We start from the raw sequence: 27,999 nt of genomic DNA on the forward strand, positions 1-27,999 counted from the left end.
ACTTAAGTGATAAGCATGCATACAAAAATTACATTGTGTTTTACATTATATTTTCTTTTCATTAACATATGCACTACAACTACACTTTAAAAAAAATACAGATTACAGTTTTGAGAATGCTATTGCTCATTTGAGAAATTAAGGGCATGTCTTGGAGGGAACCACTGTCACCCTGTCCTATAACTGCTCCTCAAGTTCTACAATTGGAAAAAGATTCTACTGGGATCGTCAAACCAGTGCTGGGAAAATGCCAACATTCCTTCTATGGATGATAGATACAGACCTCCAAGAGAATTGGTCGCCTGCTATTCTGTTAGGTTATATTGATACAGAGACCAAATGTGGTGATCTGAATAACTCCTCTGCTGAAGTGACATACTCTGCTCTGTACTAATGTGCCATGAAGACCACAGTGAACCATGGGAGGAAACAGACATCTTGTACAGCATACAGTACTTAAGTAACATACCTACTGTATGTTAAGGAGAGAGACTTATGGCAGAGGATGGGCTGAACAAGCAGTATAGAAACATAAAAACAGGAGGAAACTTTCAGAGACCGCTTGGATCTGTCTGTCAGTATGTCTCTGTTATGGTGTTGCAGTATTCAGTGTTGTTCCTGACCATATTTATTGATAGGCAATACAATACAAAACAATACAGTACAATTCAATTCAATACAATGCATTGCCATAATTGTCAATTTGAAATCAATTACACTTCAAATATATTTTCATGAACAATTAAATGTGTGTTTAAAAACCATTCTCTATTCAGGTGTCAGTTGTGAGGACCTCACTCCACTCAAGAAAGAAGAGTATTGTTTAGAGGGAACCCCTGTTACCCTGTCTTACAACTACTCCAGAGCAGCTACTGGTGGAGATGAATTATATTTGTATCACCAAGACACAGCACAAAGGCCAGAGTTCCTCTTGTACATCTCAGGTTTAGGGTTTATAAAGAAAGCAGATCCTTTGACCACTCGAATATTTGTGAAACTCAATGATGAGAAAAAACATTTGTATCTGGAGATCTCCTCTGCTGAAGTGACAGACTCTGTTCTGTACTACTATGCTGTGAGGCCCACAGTGACAGAAAACCTACACACACTGTAAAACAAAACTCAGCAGGGACCACATCAGCAGAAATGTATCTGGTTCATTTTTTTTACTTGTGTCTAACCCTTACTGTTTAGACATCAAATGACGTTAACGTCTCCTATAAATAAAGCCTATGACTCGAATGTTTCGCCTGTCCTTAATTTGATTTGAGCATTGATAGATTTTGTCAATTTGCTGCATATTCCTATTCTGCTACAGTCAGACCTTTTAACCACATCATATACAAACAGTATGCATACATTATATGACATCATTGCTCTCAAAATGGACCTGCTCTGTGGTTTGGTCCTCTGGTGGTAAATCCATGTACTGCACTCTTTAGAGGAACATAGCTGAAGCCAACTGACTGGTAATGGACCAGACAAATATAAAAAGGCTATTTTGGTCTGGGTCACTAGATAGGAAAAGTAATTAAAATTTGCACATGTATAATAATTCATTATTAATGTGAGGATGTAGTGTCTTTATTCTTAGAACCTCCTCAACATTTAAATGTTGTCCGCAATGTAGAGCATAAAGGGTTTTCTTTATATTTACCCACAAACAGCCATTTTTGCATCTCCTGTCTGATCTTCAGGTGAGGTACCTTCTTATCCTACATGTGCTGCCCACAACACCTTCTGAAGGATGGGTTGATCAGGCCCAAGTGAGCCAGGTGGCTCGTCCACTGCTTCTCATTCCTCAGCCACAACCACTGAGATGTTCTCTCTGCCTCCTGATCAGTTATATGACAGATCTTCTTTGTCTGTGCTCTTCCTGTAGACTGCCCTCCACAGTTATGAAGTCCAGTGACAAGGTTTTTCTATGTCTAATAATGATACAATACTTCCATCTAGTGTTCAACATTCTGCCCAACAAGGTGAAACCTTGACATTGCTTGTATTTTCAAGGGTAAGTTACTAGTGAGAGTCAATAGGTGTCAGTGGAGTCTTATCAGTTTGCTTCTATTCCTTTAAGCTAGAAATATCTGTTTTTTTTACATGGGCTGCGTCTCAATCCACCACATCAGCCTATGGCGCATCTGTGGTGGAAGGTGGCCGAGCTACAGTGGTGTTTGTCAAACCATGTGACATCCCGAAAATCGGTCTTCTCACAAAAACGTCTGTAGCGTCCGAACGGTTTGCACTAGAAAAATTATATTACCACTCTATTGAAAGATGAGACTCTCACGAATACGTATGTAGAGTACGCACCGTTTGGGCTACAAACTAATGTGACCCCACTGTGAAAAGGGGAGACTCTCACGAACATGATGGATAATTTAAGGGGTTAAATATGTGTAATTTTTTAATATATATATGTATATTTCCTGGGCTTTCTTATATCTCCTTAATATAGAACAGACACTTAAAACCTTATTCCGTATGATTTATTTTTTTAATGTCATTTCTTGTTATTTATGACTGTGTTATTCAATGCGTTTCTATGGGATTTGGTAGTAAGGCCAAATTCTATATTTTATCAAATAATTTTGTTATATCTTTTTTTATACCTAAAGGGGTCCTAAAATAACAAATCAAATAGCTAAATGATCCATGGTATGACCATTTAAAAATAATTACATATGTCAATTTATAACACCCGTCCCCAACCTCTTAGACTCTAGAGAATTAAATGATGCATGCAGCATGTCAACACTTTACAGGTGTCGTTGTGGTATAATTTCCCACACAATTAGCATATCAAACTAAATCAACCCGAGAAGGGCAGCATTTCACAGGGAATCCCTCTAGTAGTTCAACTAAATTGAATATACCATAAGCTCCTCCCCTACTGCAGAGCCCCACAATTATGAGACTTCTCAGCTACAGTGGATGGAACATAAAGTCTGTAACAGTCTATTCTTCCTCTATACATGTATCATAATGGCCCCTTGGCTTAGGAATACTGTACTTATCCTGGCTGCATGCTATTTTGGTACAGTATAGTGCTTCTCCTTTCTACATTATCATTCTCTGAACCTCAGCCTATTATGTATTATAAACCCCAAATATTTTTTTGCAGATTGCAAAGGTGAAGAGGCCGTTGACCAGCAGAGTGGATGTGTTACTGCCCTTGAAGGAGGCCTGGTAACACTCAGCTGTAACTACACTACCAGTAGTCCATCTTCTAATCTCTTCTGGTACATCCAGTTAACTAGGGACTCTCCTCAGTATGTCCTGAGAAGAGATCGTTATTCAGAAGGGAGCGATAGTGATGAGTTCAAAGAGAGGTTTGATTCCAGGCTGAATGTCACATCTAGCTCTGTCCCCTTGACGATCCAGAGGTTGCAGCTGTCTGACTCTGCTGTGTACTACTGTGCTCTGAAGCCCACTGTGACAACAGGAGATTCAGTCACTGTACAAAAACTCAGGGTAGAGTGTTGTTCAGACAATGTCACAAGCTTCTCAATGTTTGACGATACACAGAAAGAGGAGGAGACAAGGAGTTCATAGTCTCATCATGGTCTAGTTACATCAGAGTGGTATTACTCTTCTCCCACTGATCTCACAGTAGCAGGTATGGAACCCTGGCTGAAGAATATACTGATTCTTGCTACATTTTTTAATGGTAAGATTACTTTCCTTATTTGTTTACTGCCTTTGCTCCAAGCCCTTTATGCTTTCAAATATATCTTTCAGTTTTATACTACTCCTACTAATTTTATACATTTTAATTCCCGCTATCATATTGCTTATCTTCTCTCTCCCCTAATACAAATGTGTGTCAATTTCCAGAATGCAGAGGAGAAGACTCAGTCACTCAGCCACCAGGAGATGTGATCACTACTGAGGGAGGACAGGTCACATTGGACTGTCAATTTGAGACTTCAGTTTCTACAAGTCTAAATCTGTTCTGGTACAAGTATGAAGCAAATGACTTCCCGAGGTTTATGCTGGGCCGTTCTTCTTTTGGAAGTAAAAATGGAACAGATTTTGAGGCTAGATTTGATGCCCATCTCGATACAGACTCCAAATCAGTCCCCTTGACGATCCAGAGGGTGCAGCTATCTGACTCTGCTGTGTACTACTGTGCTCTGAAGCCCACTGTGACAACAGGATATACAGCCCCCTTACAAAAACATACTGAGCTACACAATGACAATACAGCTGTCTGTACAGTATACAACACCACTTTGAAATTGACATAGTAACCTTCTCACTACCTCCCTGATACTACCAAGACGAGTGGTAGCAGATGATGATAATCATAGTGATGATGATGATGATGATGATGCAGTAAGTCATTTTGGATGACAATAAAGCTACCTCTCACAATAAAGCTCTAAATGTAAATGTAAGAGACATTACAATCCTATTACAATATCTAATGGATTTGAAAATAGACCATTTCTTTTGTTTTCTTATAGAATAGCCCAGTGTTACAAGATGAATTTAGAAAATGCAATACTGTGTTGTGTACAGAGTTATGGAAAGCCAGCATCAACAACAGCATTACCAAGTGAGTGTTGCTTTCTACTCTGAAATGACTTGTCTATTTGAACATCCCCTCTGTTCTATGCTGCATGGTAAAGGCCTGTGCTGCTACAAAGACAGGAATCAAGTGAGCACACCAGTTTCTATATTGTAACATCAGTTTGTCTTGGTCTTTGTATCCTATGATAAGTATATTGGCTGTGGACCTCTGTTTTTCTCGCTGCACTTTTCTTTGGGAGGATACTGTTCTCATGATCTTTTTCTCAATACTCTGATGTTACTGGAATCCTGACATTTTTCACAAAGGTATTTGTGGTAACTTTACGAGGATTATCCACACGAGTTTCAATGTTCATTGCCTTTACTTGCAATCTACAAAATAAAGGGTTACAGCCATGTACAAACAGTAAAAAACAGGAGAGCAATATACCCAACGCAACATGAGGTAGTGTCCCGTTAATTCTGTGCCAACTCTGGGTGATGACATCACAGGAGGGTAAAGGTCACGGTCAACACCAATGTCCATAATAACCAAAATCCCATGAATAGCAATAATACTATACTGCAGTTAAGTACACCACCTATTCAGTAGGAATTATTTATATAGTGTCCACACTATAACAGTATTATTCTTTGTTTCCAGAGTGCAGAGGAGCAGACAGTGTTACTCAGTCAAAGAGAAAATAGACTGATTATGAAGGGGAAGATGTGTCTCTCAACTGTGACTATAGCACCAGTTTATCATCTCCATCTCCACAAATGATTATCCTGAATATGTATTGCGGAAGGATGTCATTGGACCAGGGGATTCTGATGATAGATTCAAGTGGAGATTTGATGCCCATCTCACTTCCATCATCAAATCAGTCCTTTTGACGATCCAGAAGTTGCAGTTGTCTGACTCTGCTGTGTACTAATGTGCTCTGAGGTTCATTGTGACAACAGGATATACAGACCCCCTACAAAAACTATTGTAGCATTGGCACTAGTGTAGAAAAAATACAAGCCTTACTTCTGTGGTAGGTGTGACGTTAGCAGGGCTGTACACCTCACACAGTGACATACAGAAGAACATTCCAGAGGAGAGTGAATGGATGCAAATCAGTCTGAAGATGGAGAAATCAATTAGTGCATTGATCATTCCGGTTATGACTACAAGTTAACAATACCTAAACATTTGAACTGCTTGCATCCTTATAATCAGATTATTCAATTACGGTATTGGTAGTGTGAGGGAAAAAGTTATTGTCTGAAGAGATAATCCTTGAATTGTAAACAGCATCTCCTCTCACTCTATCTTGGAAGGATGCCTCGGGTCTATGGCTGGATGAGAGCTGACCAGCCATGCCCCGTTGTACTTTCCAATTCCTTGCCAAATGTTCACATGGTCAAGACCATGTGTCAAAAGGAGGGATGGTGGATCTTGTAAAGAAATATATGTGTTTGCAGAAAATGCATCTGGTGGTAGGGTTGTACAATGTTTGATTTGCATGACTAACAATGTACTGATGAGGATTTCCAGAGAACAGGTTGTCCCTGCAAGGAATGGAGGAAGACATGGTTGAGTATTGTGTCACCCTTAACAGTGTTCTTAAGACTCTTTCTCCCGGGTGAAGGTGATTTTGCCGAGCCTGGCAGGTGGAGATGAGTACTATTTGAACCCAGGTGATTTCGTGGTGGTCAAAGACTTCAGGAGAAAGACCTGGAAGGACCCCCATTGGAAAGGGCCGTACCAAGTTCTTCTGACCACCCTCACTGCGGAAACCTGACAGAGGGTGAGATGAGTCCTGAGCCAAAGAGACCAACGCAGGCCCAGAGTACTGGCCCAGAATTAGATGGTCATCGGAGAAGGAGAGCCATGCTGGGCCCTCATAACTAAGAGGACTGATGGAATGGCCACTATCAAGTTTTCTGATGAGTATGACTGTCTAAAGGGTCCGGGAAATAAAGCCTCAGACAAAGATTGGTGCATTTTCTATGCTTTTAAAACAGCTTCCAACTCAAAATATCATCGACATGTTAAATCAGAGTCTTCGTCAATAACTACATTAAATTAACCAGCCACAATAGGGACACCCCTCACGGGAGACAACATCTTTAATACAGCAATACCCACAACAGTAATACCCACAGATATAAGTAGACCAATCTGGCCCAAACATTATGGTAAACATACAGGGGAAGGAAATTCCTATGTTGGTAGATACAGGTGCTTAAACGCTTATGGGATTTCCTCCACCCCAGTAATACATTTTGAAACAAAACCCATGCCCTATTTCATAGGACCAATGAACGTTGAAAATAATTTTCTGTATTAACCCACCCAACCGTTTATTTGCTAGGTAGAGACTTCTTAACTAAACTTAATGCTACAATTTACTGTGCCCCAGATGGAGTTTTCATTGATATCCCAAACGATGAGATATTAAACCAATCAGTAAGCAGGCAAATTGAACCATTCCCCCAGGAGGAGTAGGGGTCTGACACTGCCTCCCAGTCTATTTTGTCTCAGGTGCCAGAAACCTTATGGACAGAACATTCCAATGAATGTCGAATGATAGGCAATGCTAGCCCAGTTATAATAACTGTTGGTCCCAGAAATAAACTCTAGTCTCGAGAGCTACCTTAAAAAGGAAGCTCCCTCCAAAGGTTATGCCTCCCCTTCTGAATTGGTTGATGTATTTCATAATTTCGGCGCATTACATATCAATCTCGAAATAATAGACATTTAATGAGTGCGAAGCAGAAAGTGAATATCCAACAGAAATTGATAATAAATATTAAGAGTAACTTTGTTAGGGTAGACTAAAATGCAAACAATGCCTTCCAATAAGGAGAAAGTTATCATGTTTGTTTTGTTTGTTTTTAAACCTTACAATAGGGGTAAAGGAACATAACTTGAGAGTGATCCGTGTGAATTAGCAGTAGTGATTGAGAGGGTTTTTCCTATTGGGAAGAAAGGGAGGGTCCTAGTTGAAGGAAACAGATATGGAGACTAGTGAAAGTAACAAAATGAATGGTAATATTAGTGGTATTCAGAAAGCACTCTAATAATTGAATATCTTAGTAATTTGAAGAAGTAAATGTTCAAGTACAAATTCAAATGATGAACAGAGGGATTGAGCCATGGGACTGATTATATTAGAGGCTGCCATCTGGTGTTTGGTTTAAAGATAAGCTTCCTGTGGACCGATAGATAAGTCGCCAGTAACAGTGGGAAACTCAAACAGGCTGTAAGGGACACAGTGGGAAAATTTGGGACATACAGTGGGGAAAAAAAGTATTTAGTCAGCCACCAATTGTGCAAGTTCTCCCACTTAAAAAGATGAGAGAGGCCTGTAATTTCACCATAGGTACACGTCAACTATGACAGACAAAAATAGATTTTTTTTCTCCAGAAAATCACATTGTAGGATTTTTAATGAATTTATTTGCAAATTATGGTGGAAAATAAGTATTTGGTCAATAACAAAAGTTTCTCAATACTTTGTTATATACCTTTTGTTGGCAATGACACAGGTCAAACATTTTTTAAGTCTTCACAAGGTTTTCACACACTGTTGCTGGTATTTTGGCCCATTCCTCCATGCAGATCTCCTCTAGAGCAGTGATGTTTTGGGGCTGTCGCTGGGCAACACGGACTTTAAACTCCCTCCAAAGATTTTCTATGGGGTTGAGATCTGGAGACTGGCTAGGCCACTCCAGGACCTTGAAATGCTTCTTACGAAGCCACTCCTTCGTTGCCCGGGCGGTGTGTTTGGGATCATTGTCATGCTGAAAGACCCAGCCACGTTTCATCTTCAATGCCCTTGCTGATGGAAGGAGGTTTTCACTCAAAATCTCACGATACATGGCCCCATTCATTCTTTCCTTTACACGGATCAGTCGTCCTGGTCCCTTTGCAGAAAAAACAGCCCCAAAGCATGATGTTTCCACCCCCATGCTTCACAGTAGGTATGGTGTTCTTTGGATGCAACTCAGCATTCTTTGTCCTCCAAACACGACGAGTTGAGTTTTTACCAAAAAGTTATATTTTGGTTTCATCTGACCATATGACATTCTCCCAATCCTCTTCTGGATCATCCAAATGCACTCTAGCAAACTTCAGACGGGCCTGGACATGTACTGGCTTAAGCAGGGGGACACGTCTGGCACTGCAGGATTTGAGTCCCTGGCGGCGTAGTGTGTTACTGATGGTAGGCTTTGTTACTTTGGTCCCAGCTCTCTGCAGCTCATTCACTAGGTCCCCCGTGTGGTTCTGGGATTTTTGCTCACCGTTCTTGTGATCATTTTGACCCCACGGGTGAGATCTTGCGTGGAGCCCCAGATCGATGGAGATTATCAGTGGTCTTGTATGTCTTCCATTTCCTAATAATTGCTCCCACAGTTGATTTCTTCAAACCAAGCTGCTTACCTATTGCAGATTCAGTCTTCCCATCCTGGTGCAGGTCTACAATTTTGTTTCTGGTGTCCTTTGACAGCTCTTTGGTCTTGGCCATAGTGGAGTTTGGAGTGTGACTGTTTGAGGTTGTGGACAGGTGTCTTTTATACTGATAACAAGTTCAAACAGGTGCCATTAATACAGGTAACGAGTGGAGGACAGAGGAGCCTCTTAAAGAAGAAGGTACAGGTCTGTGAGAGCCAGAAATCTTGCTTGTTTGTAGGTGACCAAATACTTATTTTCCACCATAATTTGCAAATAAATTCATAAAAAATCCTACAATGTGATTTTCTGGAAAAATAATTCTCAATTTGTCTGTCATAGTTGACGTGTACCTATGATGAAAATTACAGGCCTCTCTCATCTTTTTAAGTGGGAGATCTTGCACAATTGGTGGCTGACTAAATACTTTTTTTCCCCCACTGTATGTTTGGAGGAAAATGGGGGAGCTTGCAAGCCGAAGAACACCATCCCAACAATGAAGCACAGGTGGCAGCATCATGCTGTGGGGGTGCCTTGCTGCAGGGGGGACTGGTGCACTTCACAAAATAGATGGCATCATAAGGAAAATTATGTGGATATATTGAAGCAACATATCAAGACATCAGTCAGGAAGTTAAAGCTTGGTCGCAAATGGGTCTTCCAAATGGACAATGACCACAACCATACTTCCAAAGTTGTGGCAAAATGGCTTAAGGACAACAAAGTCAAGGTATTGGAGTGGCCATCACAAAGCCCTGACCTCAATCCTATAGAAAATGTGTGGGCAGAAATGAAAAAGCATGTGCAAGCAAGGAGGCCTACAAACCTGATTCAGTTACACCAGCTCTGTCAGGAGGAATGGGCCAAAATTCACCCAACTTATTGTGGGAAGCTTGTGGAAGGCTACCCGAAATGTTTGACCCAAGTTAAACAATTTAAAGGCAATGCTACCAAATACTAATTGAGTGTATGTAAACTTCTGACCCACTGGGAATGTGATGAAAGAAATAAAAGCTGAAATAAATCATGCTCTCTACTATTATTCTGACATTTCACATTCTTAAAATAAAGTGGTGATCCTAACTGACCTAAAACAGGGCATTTTTACGAGGATTAAATGTCAGGAATTATGAAAAACTGAGTTTAAATGTATTTGGCTAAGGTGTATGTAAACTTCCGACTTCAACTGTATGTCCTCTCTTCAGTGATACAGAATCTCTCAATCCTTCCACTGGGTTGTGTAGGAGGTAGATTCCCTCCATTATTGTATGAATCAAATATGAAAGGTTGTAATCCTGAGTTGGAACTGCCAGATAATAAAAAGATCTGAAACAGTTGACAACAAGGATTTTTATCCCCTGCTTCTGTACAGTTCTTGTACAGTGTTTCCGGGTAAACTGTCACTGTGGGTTGCAGAGCCCAGTAGTACAGAGTAGAGTTTGTCCCTTCATCAGAGGAGATCTCCAGATCCACACGTTACAGCCATTGTGTTCGCGATGGAATGAGGAGGAGCAGATGTGGGATATTGGTGATGCCATAAGACACTGTCTCCACCAAATACTGTGTAGTTGCAGGAAAGCTTGACACTGCCAACATGTATCACATCCTCTTCAAGACTGTTGGAGAAAATTCCATCCTCAGAACTATCACCTGCAGAAAACTAACATGTGAAATAAAAGTTATATTTGTCCGGTCAAAGCTTGTGTGTTGTTTTTCCAAGCTTGTAATGAAGTAATTACACATTATCATTACTGTTAAATGTATTGTACTTACCCACAAATGTTAAAAAGAACAAGGTGAACCAGCACAGCATGGTTAATGTCAGAGAGACAAGATTTCAATGCACTGAGGAAAGTCCTTCATGCCATTTTGAGTCCTCCTTTTCATTCTCATACTAGCTCTTCCTCTAAACACAACACCAATTCTTTTTCAGAGGATCTTCTGAAGTGAATGAATACCAGAAAGAAAAATGCCTTTTCAAATATTCTTTAGTTTTGATGTAATACACGTTTCCTCTATTATGCTAAATATGTGTTGACTTACTCTAACAACAGGTGTAACCAAACGCTCCCTAAAACACTTTAGCGAGCAGGCCTTTCTAATTGACCTGGCCCGGGTATCCTGGATGGATATTGACCTCATTCCATCAGTAGAGGATGCCTGGTTGTTCATTAAAAGTGCTACCCTCTCAATCTTAATTAAGCATGCCCCTTTCAAAAAATGCAGAACTAAGAACAGATATAGACCCTGGTTCTCCTCAGACTTGACTGCCCTTGACCAGCACAAAAACATCCTGTGGCGTACTGCATTAGCATCGAACAGCCCCCGCGATATGCAGAACCAATATACACAATCAGTTAGGAAAGCAAAGGCTAGCTTTTTCAAACAGAAATTTGCATACTGTAGCACTCACTCCAAAAAGTTTTGGGACACTGTAAAGTCCATGGAAAATAAGAGCACCTCCTCTCATCTGCCCACTGCACTGTGGCTAGGAAACATTTTCACCACCGATAAATCTACAATAATCGAGAATTTCATCAAGCATTTTGCTACGGCTGGCCATGCTTTCCACCTGGCTACCACTACCCCGGCCAACAGCTCTGCACCCTCCGCTGCAACTTGCCCATGCCCCCCCCCCCTTCTCCTTCACACATATTCAGACAGCTGATGTTCTGAAAGAGCTGAAAAATCTGGACCCCTACAAATCAGCTGGGTTAGACAATCTGGACCCTTTCTTTCTAAAATTAGCCACGAAATTGTCGCAACCCCTATTTCTAGCCTGTTCAACCTCTCTTTCGTAACGTCTGAGATCCCCAGAGATTGAAAGCTGCCGCGGTCATCCCCCTCTTCAAAGGGGGTGACACTCTAGATCCAAACTGTTACAGACCTATATCCATCCTGCCCTGCCTTTCGAAAGTATTTGAAAGCCAAGTTAACAAACAGATCACCGACCATTTCGAATCCCACCGTACCTTCTCCGCTATGCAATCCGGTTTCTGAGCTGGTCATGTGTGCACCTCAGCCACGATCAAGGTCCTAAACGATATTATAACCGCGATCGATAAAAGACAGTACTGCGCAGCCGTCTTCATCGACCTGGCCAAGGCTTTCGACTCTGTCAACCACCTCATTCTTATTGGCAGACTAAATAGCCTTGGTTTCTCTAATGACTGCCTCACCTGGTTCACCAACTACTTCTCAGATAGAGTTCAATGTGTCAAATCGGAGGGCCTGTTGTCTGGACCTCTGGCCGTCTCTATGGGGGTGCCACAGGGTTCAATTCTAGGGCCGACTCTATTCTCTGTGTATATCAATGACGTTGCTCTTGCTGCTGGTAAAGCTCTGATCTACCTCTATGCGGACGACACCATTTTGTATACATCTAGCTCTTCATTGGACACTGTGTTAACAAAACTCCAACTGCTCTTAAATACTAGTAAAACTAAATGCATGCTCTTCAACCGAAAGCTGCTTGCACCCGCCCACCCGACTAGAATCACTAATCTCGGCGGGTCTGACATAGAGTATGTGGACAACTACAAATACCTAGGTGTCTGGTTAGACTGTAAACTCTCCTTCCAGACTCACATTAAGCATCTCCAATCAAAAGTTAGATCTAGAATCGGCTTCCTATTTCGCAACAAAGCCTCCTTCACTCATGCTGCCAAACATGCCCTCGTAAAACTGACTATCCTACCGATCCTTGACTTCGGCGATGTCATTTACAAAATAGCCTCCAACACTCTACTCAGCAAATTGGATGTAGTCTATCACAGTGCCATATGTTTTGTCACCAAAGCCCCATATACTACCCACCATTTTGACCTGTACGCTCTTGTTGGCTGGCCCTCATTACATATTCGTCGCCAAACCCACTGGCTCCAGGTCATCTATAATCACTGCTGGGCAAATCTCCGTCTTACCTTAGCTCACTGGTCAGCATAGCAACACCCACCCGTAGTCTGTGCTCCAGCAGGTATATCTCACTGGTCATCCCCAAAGCCAACACCTTCTTTGGCCGCCATTCCTTCCAGTTCTCTGCTGCCAATGACTGGAACGAACTGCAAAAATCTCTGAAGCTGGAAACTCTTATCTCCCTCACTAACTTTAAGCGTAAGTTGTCAGAGCAGCTTACCGATCACTGCACCTGTACACAGCCATTCTGAAATTAGCCCACCCAACTACCTCATCCCCATATTGTTATTTATTTTGCTAATTTGCACCCCAGTATCTCTATTTGCACATCATCTTTTGCACATCTATCATTCCAGTGTTAATACGAAATTGTAACTATTTTGCACTATGGCCTATTTATTGCCTTACCTCCATAACTTACTACATTCGCACACACTGTATATATATTTTCTGTTTGTATTTTTGACTTTATGTTTTGTTTACCCCATATGTAACTCTGTGTTGTTGTTTTTATCGCACTGCTTTGCTTTATCTTGGCCAGGTCGCAGTTGTAAATGAGAACTTGTTCTCAACTGGCTTACCTGGTTAAATAAAGGTGAAATAAAAAAATAAAATAAAAAAAACGCAATAATCTAATCTACAGACCTCTGTTGCCTGATAATGATCTGTGGTCAGGAAATGACTAACAAGCTCATCTAAAAAAAGTCATTTATCAGTGTACTAGTTTTGTACATCCTCTCAGAGACTCTGTATCACCGGGCCTCCTTCCGGGCACAGTTGTAGAGAGCTGTGTCTGCCAGAGTTACTTGTTTTATCATGAGTGTAGTTGAAGTTTGGGACGTTGTAGAGTCAAATGGATGATTAGAGATACGGTCAACACAATTTTCTCTGGCACCTTTATACAGTAGTTACTGAGGTGCCTGGTTAGGGTATTGTTGGTACCAGTAAAGGTAGATGATACTGCTGCTTGTTTCATATGTACAACTCAGAGACACTGATGATCCCACAGTGGGGGTGTACTCCTCCTTGTAAGGAGTCACACTATCTCCAGATACCATTCCTGCAGAGGAAAAATAGATAATAAAGTTGATTGAAAACACATGCTTATTTTTTAAGACTTTTTAGAAATCAACTTAGTTAATCACATTTAAATGACTTTACTTCAACAAAATATGTTTTACTACTGTCGTTGAAATTCACCACTAAGGACTCAAACTCAATGTAAATTAATCAATCTTTATTATAACGGCCGGAGAGGTTCACAAACTCAATCCAAGCTTGATGAAAACTCTGAATAGGGCATTCCCTTTCAGTCTTCTTATACTGCTACACCACCAAGTTATATAAGCATGATTTACATTATTAATTATTCATAATTAATGTTGTTTCCTGCACGTGACTGACTGACACCTCATAAGGTTTCTTCTCTCAAAGCTGGGACCTTGAAACATATACTCCTTTTGGTTCCCAGAACCATGTTCTGGGCGTACTGCCAATTGGTCTGAGGAGGAGGTTACAGTCACTTAACGTGAACCAAGATAGAGTGAGAGAAGATGCTGTTTACAATTCAAGGCTTATCTCTTCAGACAATAACATTTTCCCTCATATTCCCTCCTTTTATCACTCTGTGATGATTACCGTTAAATTTGAAGGTAAGCATTAGATTATAGCTTCTATCAAAGCAGGTTCTATACTTCTAATAAAGTAAGCGAAATCAACAAATAAAACCAGACTCTTTATCCTTTCAAACCCTTCACTCCGGGTTGTACAATTGAAAATACACACACATACACAAGGGATCTGTAGACTCAGATTGTTTCCATAGCTCTTACCACAATCGGGTTGCATCGACCTGTTCTGTACTAACTGTCCCTGGGACTAGTCAAAATATAAAACCTGTTGTTTAACAAATACAATAGGGCCTTCAAAAAGTTGGTGCTGACTTATCAGCTCAGTATTCAGTACTAAAACATTTACATGGATCTTCTTCAATTTTGGACAGTGTTCCAAGTATTGGAAACAGATTATTGTTTTAGATGACATTACCTTCTTATTTAAATAACTGGTATATTCAAACTATCAAATTGAGAAATAATAATTGGAAATTGTCAAAAACGAATCTTTTTCAATTATTCATACCTGCAGTGGGGAAAAAAAGTATTTAGTCAGCCACCAATTGTGCAAGTTCTCCCACTTAAAAAGATGAGAGAGGCCTGTAATTTTCATCATAGGTACACTTCAACTATGACAGACAAGTTGTGGAAAAAAATCCAGAAAATCACATTGTAGGATTTTTTATGAATTTATTTGCAAATTATGGTGGAAAATAAGTATTTGGTCACCTACAAACAAGCAAGATTTCTGGCTCCCACAGACCTGTAACTTCTTCTTTAAGAGGCTCCTCTGTCCTCCACTCGTTACCTGTATTAATGGCACATGTTTGAACTTGTTATCAGTATAAAAGACACCTGTCCACAACCTCAAACAGTCACACTCCAAACTCCACTATGGCCAAGACCAAAGAGCTGTCAAAGGACACCAGAAACAAAATTGTAGACCTGCACCAGGCTGGGAAGACTGAATCTGCAATAGGTAAGCAGCTTGGTTTGAAGAAATCAACTGTGGGAGCAATTATTAGGAAATGGAAGACATACAAGACCACTGATAATCTCCCTCGATCTGGGGCTCCACGCAAGATCTCACCCCGTGGGGTCAAAATGATCACAAGAACGGTGAGCAAAAATCCCAGAACCACACGGGGGGACCTAGTGAATGAGCTGCAGAGAGCTGGGACCAAAGTAACAAAGCCTACCATCAGTAACACACTACGCCGCCAGGGACTCAAATCCTGCAGTGCCAGATGTGTCCCCCTGCTTAAGCCAGTACATGTCCAGGCCCGTCTGAAGTTTGCTAGAGTGCATTTGGATGATCCAGAAGAGGAATGGGAGAATGTCATATGGTCAGATGAAACCAAAATAGAACTTTTTGGTAAAAACTCAACTTGTCGTGTTTGAACGACAAAGAATGCTGAGTTGCATCCAAAGAACACCATACCTACTGTGAAGCATGGGGGTGGAAACATCATGCTATGGGGCTGTTTTTCTGCAAAGGGACCAGGATGACTGATCCGTGTAAAGGAAAGAATGGGGCCATGTATCGTGAGATTTTGAGTGAAAACCTCCTTCCATCAGCAAGGGCATTGAAGATGAAACGTGGCTGGGTCTTTCAGCATGACAATGATCCCAAACACACCGCCCGGGCAACGAAGGAGTGGCTTCGTAAGAAGCATTTCAAGGTCCTGGAGTGGCCTAGCCAGTCTCCAGATCTCAACCCATAGAAAATCTTTGGAGGGAGTTGAAAGTCCGTGTTGCCCAGCGACAGCCCCAAAACATCACTGCTCTAGAGGAGATCTGCATGGAGGAATGGGCCAAAATACCAGCAACAGTGTGTGAAAACCTTGTGAAGACTTACAGAAAACGTTTGACCTGTGTCATTGCCAACAAAGGGTATATAACAAAGTATTGAGAAACTTTTGTTATTGACCAAATACTTATTTTCCACCATAATTTGCAAATAAATTCATTAATAATCCTACAATGTGATTTTCTGGATTTTTTTCTCGTGTACCTATGATGAAAATTACCGGCCTCTCTCATCTTTTTAAGTGGGAGAACTTTCACAATTGGTGGCTGACTAAATACTTTTTTTTCCCACTGTAACGATGGTCATTATGGCCAAACAGTTCTATTTTTGTTTCATCAGACCAGAGGACATTTCTCCAAAAAGTACGATCTTTGTCACCATGTGCAGTTGCAAACCGTAGTCTAGCTTTTTTATGGCGGTTTTGGAGCAGTGGCTTCTTCCTTGCTGAGAGGCCTTTCAGGTTATGTTGATATAGGACAATTTTTTACTGTGGATATACAGTGGAGAAAATAAGTATTTAATAGCATTGCCGATTTTGCAGGTTTTCCTACTTACAAAGCATGTAGAGGTCTGTAATTTTATCATAGGTATACTAATAGACGGAATCTAAAACAAACCAGAATCACATTGTATGATTTTAAGTAATTAATTTGCATTTTATTGCATGACATAAGTATTTGATACATCAGAAAAGCAGAACTTAATATTTGGTACAGAAACCTTTGTTTGCAATTACAGAGATCATACATTTCCTGTAGGTCTTGACCCAGCTGCACACACTGCAGCAGGGATTTCACCACTCATCCATACAGACTTCTAGATCCTTCAGGGTTCTCGGGGGCTGTCGCTAACCAATACAGACTTTCAGCTACCTCAAAAGATTTTCTATTGGGTTCAGGTTCGAGACCAAGCAGCCACTCCAGGACCTGAGATGGCTTCTACGGAGCCACCTCAGCTGCCCTGGCTGTGTGTTTCGGTCGCTGTCATGCTGGAAGACCCAGCCACGACTCCATCTTCAATGCTCTAACTGAGGAAGGAGGTTGTTGGCCAAGATCTCGCGATACATGGCCCCATCCATCTCCCCTCAATACGCTGCAGTCGCCCTGTCCCCTTTGGTGGCATCCCCACGCTGTTCCAAACCATCTCATTCCACAAGTTGGGATGGTGTTCTGGGGGTTGCATTCATCCTTCTTCCCTCCAAACACGGCGAGTGGAGTTTAGATCAAAAAGCTATGCTTTTGTCTCAACAGACTAATGCGACCTTCTCCATTCCTCCTCTGGATCATCCAGGATGGTCATTGGCAAACTCCAGATTGGCCCTGACATGCGCTTTCGGCTTGAGCAGGGCGACATTACACTGTGTGATTTTAATCCATGACGGCGTAGTGTGCTTACTAATGGTTTTCTTTGAGACTGTGGTCCCAGCTCTTCTTCAGTCATTGACCAGGTCCTGCTGTGTAGTTTTGGGCTGATCCTCACCTTCCCCACAATCATTGATGCCCCACAAGGTGAGATCATGCACGTTTTACAGACCGAGGTGATTGATCGTCATTTTGAACTTCTTCCATTTTCTAATACCTGCGCCAACAAATGTTGCCTTCACCAAGCTTATTGCTCATTGTCCTGTAGCCCATCCAGCCTTGTGCAGGTCTACACTCTGTATCCCTGATGTCCTTACACAGCCTCTTGGTCTTAGCCATTGTGGAGAGGTTGGATTCAAGTCAGATTGAGGTGGACAGGTGTCTTTATACAGGTAACGAGTTCAAACAGGTAAGTTAAATACAGGACAGAGTGGAGAACTGGAGGGCTTTTTAAAGAAAAAACTAACATGTCTGTGAGAGCCGAAATTTTTAAACAGTTGGTAGGTGATCAAATACTTATGTCATGCAATAAAAATGCAATTTAATTACTTAAAAATCATACAATGTGATTTTCTGGATTTTTGTTTTTAGATTCCGGGTCCCTCACAGTTGAAGTGTACCTATGATAAAAATGACAGACTCTACATGCTTTGTAAGCAGGGAAAACCTGCAAAATCGGCAGTGTATCAAATACTTGTTCTCCTTAATGTAGATACTTTTGTACCTGTTTCCTCCAGCATCTTCACAAGGTCCTTTGCTGTTGTTCTGGGATTGATTTAAACTTTTTGCAACAAAGTACGTTCATCTCTAGGAGACAAAATGCGTCTCCTTCCTGAGCGGTATGACGGCTGCGTGGTCCCATGGTGTTTATACTTGCATACTATCGTTTGTACAGATGAACGTGGTACCTTCAGGCATTTGGAAATTGCTCCCAAGGATGAACCAAATTTGTGGTCTACAATTTTTTTTCTGAGGTCTTGGCTGATTTCTTTAGATTTTCCCATGATGTCAAGCAAAGAGGCACTGAGTTTGAAGGTACGCCTTGAAATACATCCACAGGTACACCTCCAATTGACTCAAATTATGTCAATTAGCCTATCAGAAGCTTCTAAAGCCATGACATCATTTTCTGGAATTTTCCAAGCTGTTTAAAGGCACAGTCAACTTAGTGTATGTAAACTTCTGACCCACTGGAATTGTGATACAGTGAATTATAAGTGAAATAATCTGTCTGTAAACAATTGTTGGAAAAATGACTTGTGTCATTCACAAAGTAGATGTCCTAACCGACTTGCCAAAACTATAGTTGGTAAACAAAAAATGTGTGGAATGGTTGAAAAAAGAGTTTTAATGACAGTATGTAAACTTCCGACTTCAACTGTATGAGAATGGAGAGAGAGGAGGAGAAGAGAAAAGAGGAGAAGAGAGAGGAGGAGAAGAGAAATGAGAAGAGCAGATGAGATGAGAGAGGAAGAGAGGAGAGGAGATGAGAGAGGAGGAGAGGAGATATATGTCAATGGGACAGAGGAGTGTAGAGGAGAGGGAAAGAAAGCAGAGATGGAGTATATTTAGAGCAACTGTACTTTGGGGTGGAGCTTGTAGGTAAACTAAGCAGAAATTATAAACTGAAAACCTTGCAGATGAAGTTGGTTTGGAGTATTCAGCTTCTGTTGTGAAATTAGTCAGTTTGACTTCCATCCCCAGCTATGTTGTTCATCTGGTCAATTATAATGTTCTCAGCAATAGGTAAGTTATATAATGCTTTCAAAGTAGTGTCATGTATTCTGTTTTGAAAGTTACAACAATACATTTTTATTTCAATTTAGAAATGAGTCTCTGTCTAACACCCAGTGGCTATGATGCTGCTTGTTTTTGTGTGTACTTGTAGGTAAGAATTCACTCTCCTTTAACTGAATGTGTACTAACAGAATGTACACTGTTCAGTGTTCATTACAATATGGTATTATCAATATCAAGTGCTAATACACTTTGAAACACCAAGTGTGGATATAGTGTATGCTGTCTACATTGACTCAGTAATCCATGTTTTTCTTTTTTACAGGTGCAAGTGTTGAAGACATAATTACTCCAGACAGAGATGTAGTGGATGTTATGGAGGTTAGTAGTGTTAAACTCTCCTGTAGATACAACAGCTCATTAACCACCAGTCTGTTATGGTATCGCCAGCACCCTGGATCCTCTCCACAGTTCCTCATACTGGACTACTCTGGGTTCATAACCAACACTGATAGTACAAAATGGACCCTCACACATGAAAAAGAGGACAACCGTGTGGATCTGGAAATCTCCTCTGCTGAAGTGACAGACTCTGCTCTGTACTACTGTGGTCTGAAGCCCACAGTGACAGGAAACCCCAGAAAACTGTACAAAAACCTATCTTGACAATACAAACACAGAGAACCTGAATCTGAGACCCCTAGAAACAATAGATCCTGAGTCTGAATATATCTTATCTTCCATCCATTATATTCCCTTCTATTAATATGAAAGTTATTTACTTGTTCAACTACCAGTGAACAGACTTTTAATTTGGAAATGAAATAAATATGTCATGAAAATCAGAATATTTTCATCTGACTAAACATTCTAAACAGTCTCTCATATAAATGCCATTGATGCCATCTTTACTGTCATTTAGTAAACCAAACCTTCATCACCACCACCACACTTCATTAAGAGCCATCATTGAATTGGTTTTATGTCAAAGGGAGGATCTACAGGAATGATCCTATTCAAACTGTACATATGATTACAGGATACATATTTCTGTGAATTAGTTGGTCCAGCATGAAGTTTACATACACTAAATTGACTGTGATCCAGCATATAGTAGATGAATGATGATGTTATTTGGTTTAATCTGGATTTTCTATACATTTTGTACAGGTGAGCCTTACAACATTTTGTAAATGAGCCTGTATTGTTGATGGTAATTACTTTTTTAAACTACTGTCTATTGATTTTGTTTCTAAATTATCTTTACAGGACAGATTGCTGGGGATCACATTACTGCTGTAAATAATGAAATCATCATTAAATAGGGAAAACCTGTGACTCTGAGCTGCAATTATGTTTACCTTTACTGGTACCTGCATTATCTAACCAGGCCCCTCAGTTTCGGCTGTATAACAACCTGGTCTCAGATCATTTCATATTATTCTGTATGTAAATCCGAGACACCCAATTCCGTATGATATGTTCCGAATTACAATTTGTTATATATGTTACAAATTTGCAAAATGTATGATATGTTACGAATTCTAGTTAGGTGGCTAGCTAGGTTAGGGTTAGGGGTCAGGGTTAAGATTAGGGTTAAGTTAAGGAATTAGGTTATAGGGTTAAGGAAAGGGTTAGGGGAAGGGTTAGCTAACATTCTAAGTCATTGCAAAGTACCTAAAAAGTAGTAGTAGTAGAAAATTATCTAATTAGCTAAAATGCTTAAGTTGTCCATGCTGTGATTTGAACTCACAACTTTAGGGTTGTTAGACGTTCACGTTATACGCCCAACCATCCACCCCGACTAACCACCCTACTTTTGTTATTGCCTTAAGTAACCATCTGTCTTATGTAACCATACCAAACATAACATACCATACTTATTTGACTGTCCCGGATTTACATTTACTATGTTACGTCTAGTCTATGACACCAGGCTGTGTATAAAGCTGCCATATCACAGAGCCGTAGTGAACATATCCCTATCTCTACTACTGTGCTTCCAGTGATTGTTATAACCAGTGATACATAAAATACCCTGTACAAACACCTGCAGAACAAAATAAACAGGAATTATATTGACCTTTACTTGTACCGGCATTATCCTAACCAGGCTCTTCAGTTTCTACTGTATAAAGCTGCCATATCACAGAGCCGTAGTGAACATATCCCTGAAAAGAAATATACATCCGCAACGTCCGGATTTCAACTGAACTGATCATAACACACCTAACCCTGGCAGACTCATCTCTACTACTGTGCTCTCAGGGATTGTTATAACCAGTGATACATATAAGACCCTATACAAAAACCTGCAGACCAAAAATGCTGTGATGAAGCAGGGATACAAATGTAACATCAAACCACACTTTGATATCATAATGTCAGAGGTTGAGATCAAAGAGAATGTGGTCACACCAGTGCTGTGTGCAATCACAGGAGGTCTAGTGTTTCTCTGTCTTCATATCAGTAGTCTTGAATTCCACACTTAGACAGATATTTTGATATCGGTGGAAAAGCACTTTGGGAATATGACAAAGTGCAAAAAATATTATCGTTTGTAGTTACTCCTCACAATTCACATTGCTTGGTGGTGTAGTATGACAGTCAACCTGAGGGGGCAACTAACAAAGAACACACACCTGAATCAGAGGATGCCATACAGACAAGACACCTCCCCACATGGTCTACTACGCACTTAATACAGAACAACATGAAGCAAGTCAACAGTAGGACAGAGGGTGTCAAAGCTCTGTGATAGATAGATCAGCATTGTTCTGCTCCTTACCTTTACACTTCAAACTGACTGACTAGTAAGAGAAACTCAGGTGATCCCCAGCATGTTTTTGCATGCGCTTGTTAACATCACTCTGTTCATCTGTCTCTTTCTGTGCATTTGTTCATTTTATTTAGATACATTATTTTATATGTTGTCAAGATATATTTATCTTTATTTTCAAGGTGCAGAGCAGAAGAGAATGTAACACAGCCAACAGAAGATGTAATGGTCTTAGAAGGACAACCAACAACACTCTCTTGTCTATTCATTACAACTGATCAATCACCATATCTCTTTTGGTACAAACAACAAGCAAATGGCAAGCCCATATTTATGCTGAGAAGGGATACATTTTCACCTGGGGAAGCTGCTACTGAGTTCAAGGACAGATTTGATGCCCGTCTAAAAATTTCACACTTTCCAAAATCAAAGTCCCCTTGATGACCCAGAGAGTGCAGCTGTCTGACTCTGCTGTGTACTACTGTGCTCTGAGGTCCACTGTGACAAAAGGATATATAGCCACCTTACAAAAACTATAGGTTTCACATGTGTCCATAGAAACATACAGTACCAATGAAAAGTTGGGACCAAAGCGCAATATGTATTTTAATATACTTTATGTACAGTAGTAGACCTGAATTAGATACTCTTTAGACTACATGAGTGTTTGTACCTGAATTATAATAGAGTATGTGTACATTTTCACCTCCAAAAAATATATGTTCATCATACTCACTTCATGGAACATTTATGTAATTGACAATTGCTTTAAGCTACTTTTCATTTCTTGTGAACTAGACGTAAGCTTTTCACTTTGGCTAATGTACTGGAAAGAGTGCTTATATCTAACCTGAGACCCCTAGAACCTGAGTCTGAATAGATCTTACCTCCCATCCATTATATTCCCTTATTTAAATATGAAAGTGATTTGCTTGTTCAACTACCAGTGACCACATTTTATATTTGGAAATAAAGTAAATATATCATGACTATCAGAAATGTCATATGACTTAACGTTCTAAATATTCTCTCATATAAATGCCATTTGATGCCATCTTTACTGTCATTTAGTAAACCAAACCTTCATCACTACCACCTAACTTCCTTAAGAGCCATCATTGAATGGGTTTTATGTCAAAGGGAGGAGCTATGAAATGATCCTGTTCAAACTATACATATGATTACGGAGACATATTGTTATGAATTATTTGGTCCCTTATATACAGTAGAAGAATATGAATTGAATATGTGTATCTTTTCAAACATTTATTTTCAAATAAGTTAATCATACTCACTTCATACAATATTTATGTCATTGTCAATACCTACCATATTATTTTGGGCTAAGACGAAATGTTTCACTCAGTCTCTAATGTCACGGCAAAGAGTGCTAATATAATACTGACAAGGTAATATTGACCCATACATTTCTATACAATCTTACCTCTCACTGAACAGGCTCCTCCTTCATGTCTGTCAGTTGATGGTGATATACAGGCTGAGATGGACATGGAAGAGAGAGAGAGAGGATCTCTACCTCTTACTGTAACTCACAGTCACTCTCGGTGTGTTCTTCATAACCATGGTACTCTGTCTGATCATCTGGCTGGTTCTTGCTGTACTGTGCTTTGGTAAGATGGAACCATTTCGTCATCTATCTAATTTTAATTTTTTGAATCTTTCATTATCACTCACTTTATATTTGTTTGTCTTCCAGAGTGCTCAGGAGACCATGTTCAACAGCAACCAGGAGGTGTGATTGCTACAGAAGGAAGACTGGCAACACTGAGCTGTCAATATAACACCAGTGCTACTAATGCATATCTATATTGGTACAAACAAGAAGTGTCGTGGTAGAAATATTTGACTAATAGATAATCAACTCAAAAATATCTCTCAAGACAATCGGAGCTAGAATTCAAGAATTAGACTTTATTGCATAACAAAGCCCAGCTACTCCATGGAACAAAAACTGTCTCTCTCTGGCTTAGAGATCTCTTTATATCCACACAAATGAAAAACATGCCGTACATTCCTAACTTTTTTTAGTTCTGTACCACCCCTCTCATTCTATCATTCTATTGGCTGCGTGCTTAGGCCCCTTCTTAAAAAACTAATGTAATGCATACCATGTGTCTATAACAAGCCCATGGGCCACAGTTTAATAGCCCCTGTGAAAGAACACATGTATTCAATTAAAACACAGCATATACTCCATGTCTATATTCCTTATTTAAGCATGTATCTGGATTATAAAATATCCAACATGTTCATTCTGTTTCACCATTATCATTTCATAACACCTTATAAAACATTTATCATTCATCATCCTCCCCGGCCCCTGAGATTATGTGCATGTGGCCATGTCTCAGGTCATAAGGTCATAAGCATAAAGAAATGATAACACTAGTTCCATTGTTACTCCAATCTCCACACAGCCATCACGTCATTGACATTCCCAGACCAGCTGCAGGAGTTTTATGAAAACACATAAATGTCTCTGCTCGTATTAACCCTTCAACTGTCTCAATCCATAAACATTTTAAGGCATATAGGTTTTTAATTTTACAACATATCCATGCTTATTACTAATATTATTATTTTACCTTTGATTCCTCCTACATTTGCTCTTAATGATACATGTACAATACCATAGAAGCAAATGACTTCCCTAAACATATGCTGAGCCGTTATTCTTTTGGATCTGGAGACAAGGCTGCAGGGTTCAAGGAAAGTCTGTAATGCCAAGACACACAATCAGTCCCCTTTGACGATCCAGGGGTTATGTAGCTGTCTGACTCTGCTCTGTACGCCACTGTGCTCTGAGGCCCACAGTGACAACAGGGATATACAGCCCCCTTTACAAAACACTGTGTGTGCATGTGGGTGTGTACAGAACTTTTTGTTGTGTGCCATTTTAAAAAGTCAAGGGAGGTGTTACATAATTGAGGCAGAAGAAAGGAAATACCTTTCATAGCTGACAGTGAGAAGCTATTCTGTCATAACTATACTTGTGTTCACTATTTTCACTGTGTTAAATAACACTTACCATAATGATACCGGGGATCAATTTTAATATTTGCACTAGTGGGTGAGTTTGATGTTGTTCTTCATATCCAATCACTATGAATGGTTACTGAAGACTGAGTCATATTCCCAGAAGGATCTTTTGACAATTTTTAATACACTTGACTGAATAATGAGTAGAATTGTATGATAATTTCTGATAATAATTCCTGTTTTCATAAATGTTTTCCAGGTGGCAAAGTCATGGGAATGACATTACTCCCAACATGATAGTGAATTGGGTTGGAGGGTGATGTCATAAAGCTGTCCTGTAAACTACTCCTCTGCTAGTAATCTCCAATGGTATCGACGGTACCCTGGATCATCCCCATCTTCCTCCTCCTCACCGGAGTGTCCTCAAACCCCGTGCAAGTGAACGCTTCTCCTACATACCCACGGCTGTCTGTTAAACTGAATGATGAGAGAACCCGTGTGGATCTGGAGATCTCCTCTACTGAAGTGGACAGACTCTGCACTCTGCTACTGCCATGAGGCCCACAGTGACAGGAAACCCAGAAACACTGTACAAAAACCTGAACTGAATAAAAGAGTGACATACCCTGCAAGTGAAAAAAAAACATCAGGCTAATTTTAAATGTTATCATTACCTTTATAGATGAAACACCCTGCCACTGAAAATGAACACTTCAATATTTTTAAATTAACAACAAAAGAATAATGTTGATTCCAATTTTGAATGGAAAAGTGAGAGAAACCCAATAATGCTATCTGATTGTTTTGCTGATTTATACTTTAGATTCTAGATTGGAAATATGAAACCAAAATAACTGTGAAAATGAATGCCTCATGTTCAATAGATTAATTATCTAACTAGATTTCCCTTCAAGCAATGTTCCCCTATGACATCACAGTAGACAGTTCAGATCCTTCTGCCAACTCTGTTGACCTAAAAATCAAGAAAATAAATGGAGTTTTTCCCAATATCCAAATAGAGAGAGACTAAGGTAATCATATTTCAATCCAAACCTGCATTTTTGAGGATGTGACCCAGTGGCATCAGCAACAGCAAGAAGTCTGCTGTTACTTCTTCTCATCTGACAACTCTCTGTATTTTTGGGGTGGGGCTTCAAAGGTTTGAGAACAGATGGGTCATTCAAAACTAGAAGGAGGAGGATGTTTTTAGTATACACAAAACTTGTCGTGCTGTGTGTTATCATTTTAACTTCCAGTTTCAGCCACAATGTCAATCCCCACATTTAATTTGCTGCTTTTAGTACTTGCATGTAAATAATCTACTTAATTGTTTTATGTTGAATCTAAACTAAGTGTTGATGCGTTGAAAAATAGATTGATAACAAGGCCACAGAAGAATAATTATTTTGAAGAATTATTATTTTTTTTTTATTTTGCATCTCTTGCAGGTGACAGTAATTATCTGACCATTGAGCCAACCAGAGAGGAGGTGTGGTGTTCCAGCAGGTAGCAATATTACACTTTCATGTCACCTCTCATCTCAGTCTCTCTTCAATGGTATCTCCAGGACCCTGGATCAGCTCCTTCAGTATATCCTGCTTATCCCTGCATGGTGTTGGATCTTCATCTCGGGCTCCAGGTCTGGATCCTAGACTGTCAGTCAAAATAAATGATGAAAAGACTTGTGTGGATCTGGGGGAGCTCTTCTGCTGAAGTGACAGACTCTGCGTCTGTGTACTACTTGCTGTGAGGCCCACAGTTACAGGAAACCTACACACACTGTAAAAAAAACACTCAGCAGGGAGCACATCAGCAGGAATTTATCTGGGTTATTTTTTTACTTTTCTCTAACCCTTACTTTGAGGACATCAAAACACTAATGAATGATTTAATGTCTCCTATTAATAAAGCCTATGACTGGAATGTTTCACCTGTCCTTAAGGTGGTTTTATTTTGTTATTCACACTCAAAGGTTAAATGTGAAACTTTGATTGTAAGATTGATTGTAAGAAAAATATTATAATATTTACAATAGCCGTTATGAATTTTCATAATATTGTTGCGGTTTCAGGGGTTGTGTTGTGGATGGACGTTATGTACCTGCGAGGTTCCTTTGTTTTTTGGCTGCCAGGACCCTGGACAGCAATGTGAAGTATTCCCCAGAGGCAGGACCACAGACAGCTCAGTGGAAACTTCTAGTCTGCGAGCAGACCAGACACACCTGTTTCCAGTTGTAATCAGAGCCAAACCGCAGACAGGTGAAACCAATCAGTTACTAAACTTAACCATGCCCTGGGTTTTCTTTCTTTGTTTTTTTGTTGACCCGGCAGGTGAAGGAGTAGGAGGTTATTGGAGAGACAGAGCGTACGGTGGAGAAGTAGGTTTTATAGAAGAAAGGAAAATATGATTTCAATAAGGATTGAACCCCCAAAGACAAAGCTTGGAGGACCTTCCACTGGTGGTGAAGTGTTTACTTAGTTTGTTTTGGGTATTGTATATCAACAACGCTGTCAAAGCTTGATATTAATAATCCGGTATAACCCTTCACTTGGACTGGTGTTGTGTGTTTGTATGTGTAAAACCGGCCTTACAAAGAACCCAGTGCTGAAAACGCTACAATTTGTTATCATTGAAATGTGTATCAAACTGTTGAAGAGCGACTAAAAATTATGAAGGGTTTTCTTTATATTTACCCACAAACAGCCGTTTCCGCAGCTCCTGGCTGATCTTCAGGTGAGGTACCTTCTTATCCTACATGTCGCTGCCCACTACACCTTCCCTGAAGGATGGGTTGATCAGGCCAAAGTGAGCCAAGTTTCTTAAAC

At 40.1% G+C, this 27,999-nt stretch overlaps 1 protein-coding gene across 1 annotated transcript; it reads left to right on the forward strand.

Annotated features, from left to right (window-relative positions):
• The first annotated feature begins 400 nt into the window (after positions 1 to 400).
• On the forward strand, positions 401 to 23,933 carry LOC123481589. Its single transcript, XM_045206126.1, has 5 exons — positions 401 to 440; positions 639 to 1,087; positions 3,125 to 3,189; positions 19,827 to 20,019; positions 23,892 to 23,933. The coding sequence occupies exons 1-5, from the start codon at positions 401 to 403 to the stop codon at positions 23,931 to 23,933; spliced, it is 789 nt and encodes a 262-aa protein (XP_045062061.1).
• Positions 23,934 to 27,999: the final 4,066 nt, after the last annotated feature.

Source organism: Coregonus clupeaformis, chromosome 21 (genome assembly GCF_020615455.1).
Source record: "Coregonus clupeaformis isolate EN_2021a chromosome 21, ASM2061545v1, whole genome shotgun sequence".
Lineage (NCBI taxonomy): Eukaryota > Metazoa > Chordata > Actinopteri > Salmoniformes > Salmonidae > Coregonus > Coregonus clupeaformis.

What these genes read in the sequence shown, in the direction of transcription:
- LOC123481589 (XM_045206126.1), top strand. Translation starts at nt 401, where the DNA reads ATGAAGACCACAGTGAACCATGGGAGGAAACAGACATCTT. An exon ending in TGGGAGGAAACAGACATCTT is followed by an intron (nt 441 to 638) that starts GTACAGCATACA and finishes ATTTATTGATAG; the next exon opens with GCAATACAATACAAAACAAT. An exon ending in CTGCCCTTGAAGGAGGCCTG is followed by an intron (nt 3,190 to 19,826) that starts GTAACACTCAGC and finishes ATTAACCACCAG; the next exon opens with TCTGTTATGGTATCGCCAGC.